Source organism: Eublepharis macularius, chromosome 15 (assembly GCF_028583425.1).
Source record: "Eublepharis macularius isolate TG4126 chromosome 15, MPM_Emac_v1.0, whole genome shotgun sequence".
NCBI classification, from domain to species: domain Eukaryota; kingdom Metazoa; phylum Chordata; class Lepidosauria; order Squamata; family Eublepharidae; genus Eublepharis; species Eublepharis macularius.
The window spans coordinates 52,206,349-52,209,427 of NC_072804.1; the positions used below are offsets into that span (position 1 = coordinate 52,206,349).

The 3,079-nt window shown below is 50.7% G+C and overlaps 1 protein-coding gene across 1 annotated transcript; it reads right to left on the bottom strand.

The window, feature by feature from the left end:
• Window positions 1-371: 371 nt before the first annotated feature.
• On the bottom strand, window positions 372-2,360 carry LOC129343168 (cornifelin-like). Its single transcript, XM_054999228.1, has 3 exons — window positions 2,243-2,360; window positions 1,694-1,830; window positions 372-498 (listed from the first exon to the last, which is right to left on the bottom strand). The coding sequence occupies exons 1-3, from the start codon at window positions 2,358-2,360 to the stop codon at window positions 409-411; spliced, it is 345 nt and encodes a 114-aa protein (XP_054855203.1). The 3' UTR covers window positions 372-408.
• Between the last annotated feature and the right edge of the window lie 719 nt (window positions 2,361-3,079).

The following is a 3,079-nucleotide window of genomic DNA, read 5'->3' on the forward strand; positions in this document are numbered from 1 at the left end:
CCAAGCTTTTGGGGAGGTGAAGATGAAATTAACAAACATCTGAGGAGCAATCTCCGCCAGCTCTGTCTTTTTAAACTATAGTTCCCAGCTAACATTGTGTCTCCCTACACTTGTCAAACACATGCCAAGGCGTCTCATGTAGAGAGGCTCTTAATCTTATTGGTTTCAAAAGGTGCTTGGCTCATGAGTGAAGTGAACAGCTAAGGCCCGAGAATCTCTCCTAGTCCAAACAAACCATCCCTTAAGCATCCTCCCGGATCACTGTTCCCCAGTCCCTGCGTGGCAGGAATATCCGGCCAGGCCCAGCATTGGCCATAAAGCTTTGCCCAGAAGAGTGGGCCCAGTTCATTCCAGAGCATGTCCTTCCTGGGCATTAGCCACAGCCAGCAAACAGAGGGTGAAATCAGGCTAGCAGGGGCTCTCCAGTTCTCGGGCCATCTGGCAAAGGGCGCATGGGCAGCAGCAGCAGAAAGCGACCAAATCGCAGAAGACGCAGCCCTGGAAAAAGGAGACAGCTGTCACTTGGGAGAGTGCCGCCATGCACCTTGTTTGTGGCTCCCCCCAACACCAAACGGGACCTGATTAAATGCAGACAGTCCAGGCCTGCAAGCCACTGAAACCTCTAGTCAGTTCAGAAATCTCGGGACCCTTCTCAAGCTACAATTCCCAGGAATTTTTTTCGGTGGGGGGAACTGTAATAGGAAAGGGGTATAAAATATCATAATCTGTGGATATACACTCAGCAGTTTTGCTGAGGGCTTGGAGGCCCAACCCTACTCGTGAATCGAGCTGTCTCTTCCCTAAACCATCTCTTCTGCGAGGTTCTCCTTGCATTGCAATGCAGTGGGTTGGGAGGCTGTCACAGCAAGAGTTGACCACTGCCTTTTACACTGAGACTCCTGCAAAGTTGCCTGTGTTCAGGGGCTGCGGGCAATCCCCTGAGGCGGCAAGATGGTAGATAGCAGCCTGCTTCTAGCAACTGGGGGAAGGGTGCAATATCAGCTGGCCAGGAGTAGGAAGAGTTCTAATCGCCCCTCCCCATGAATATGCTTTCCTCCCTCCCTGCCTGATAGCTTCTTGCTTCAACCTAGCTATCCTTCCTAAGCCTACAGCCTGTTCCTATCGCAGCCCCAAATACCTTCGCCTTGCTAGTATCAAGACACAACATTGGCCAAAGAGACATTCTTGTGAGGCAGAGGTGTGGTGTTGACCTTGCTTTCTTGTTCTTTGTAGCCATCTTCTGCAAACCAGCTTGGAAACACTATCTGGTTTGTAGCACCTATAAGACTTAACAAAATTTGTGGTTGGGTATGAGCTTTCGTGAGTCACAGCTCACTTCTTCATGTACAGCTAGAATGTGAGTCCATCTGTCCTTATATCTGATAGCACTCCACTCTCCAAGATGTAAAGACAGATAGACTCACATTCTAGCTGTACCTGAAGAAGTGAGCTGTGACTCACAAAAGCTCATACCCTACCACAATTTCGTTAGTCTTATAGGTGCTACTAGACTCTTGCTCTTTTCTGCTGCTACAGACAGACTAACACGGCTACCCATGTTGCTCTCTCTGGTTTGGGAAAGGCAGATTACTCAGCTTATGCATCAGCCAGTTGGGAAGGTGCCTTCACCGGCTGGGCATCTCCTGCCAAACTGGCTTGCTCTTGGAAGCCCATGGGGAAAGAGAGCTGGTACCTTGATGCGCAGCTGTTCCCGCAGGCCCGTCCGCATGGCCACGAGGGCTCCCGGGATGAAAGGGACGCAGAAGCACTCTCCGTATTCCACACCCACCTTGCAAGCGAGGAGGCAGGGAAGGAAAATACCACAGAGACCTTGGGGAGGGAGGGGAGAGAGTATTCAGTGTATTGACAACCCCTACAACGGGTGTTCCAAGACCCAGGGCCATAGATTATGAGTAAAGGAGAGTTTGACTTGGAGCATGTGCAGAGTGCCTTCTCCTGCCCCTGACTAACCACTTCCACCAAGGTAAAGGAATTAAATCCTAAAAAACACAAAGCATCCTTTAAGGAAAACACACAGCCCTCATTAACCCTCGTCCCACTTAGCAAATCAGCATCTCTAGAGAATGGGACGAGCTGGGTCAGTCCCGAGTGATTCCCCCCACTTTCCCTTCTGCAGGAAATAGCTCTTCCAAGGAGTGCCAGATGGATTTGGAGGGTACTTCACTGTAGGTCCTTGCATTGCCCCCCCCCACCCTCCCCCCTGCCCATCCCCAAGACTTACAGATGGGTTTGTCAGCACAGCAGTCCAGCAAATCAGTTTTCCAATCTCTGTATGGACACGGGCAACACCGGCCGATAGCCGATGGCTGAGTAGTCACAGGACAGGGCGGGGAAGCCATTAAGGTGACCACGCCGAGAGGGAAGGGTCCTCAACTGAGAGGAGGAAGAGGCCCGCGTTTCCAGCTCTGAAACGGCTCAGCGTTCTCTGAATAACAAAGATGATCTTGCGCAGCCAAGTATTTCCAAAGAGCTGCCTTCTCTCGGTGTACCGACAGTCCTTGCTCGATGGGGTTGTGGAACAGCTAAAAACACCTGCACGCTTTGGCATCGGGAACTCTTTGGCATTGATGAGAAACGGCGGGTGTGGGTCTTGGCACGGGAGGACCCAGGTTGTTGCAAGAAAGCCAGGGGCTCTTCTCCACGTTTGCTCCCGTCTCCCTTCTTTTAATATCTGGGTTCCAGAGAATGAGATAGGCTGTAAGGTGGTGGCAGATTAGAAGCTGGATGATACACCACTGGAGACGTGTAGGTGGAAAAACCACTCAGAAACACCCTCAGCTAAATCCAGGCCACGGGGCTCTCAGTAATTGATTTGGAAATTTAAAAAAATAAAAAGAAGCTCCAGAGCTGAGCCTACCTAGAAGGCCCTTCCCCTAGCTTCAGCAGTGTTTGTGAATGAGTATGGAAGAGGGGGAGGTACTCTGCACGTTCTGAGAGGCACAACTTGCCCAGTGTCAAGCTTGTAGTATTAAAAAGCAAATTGTTGGGGAAAAGATCAAGATAGGTAGCCATGTTAGTCTGTCTGTAGCAGTAGAAAGGCGCAAGAGTCCTGTAGCAT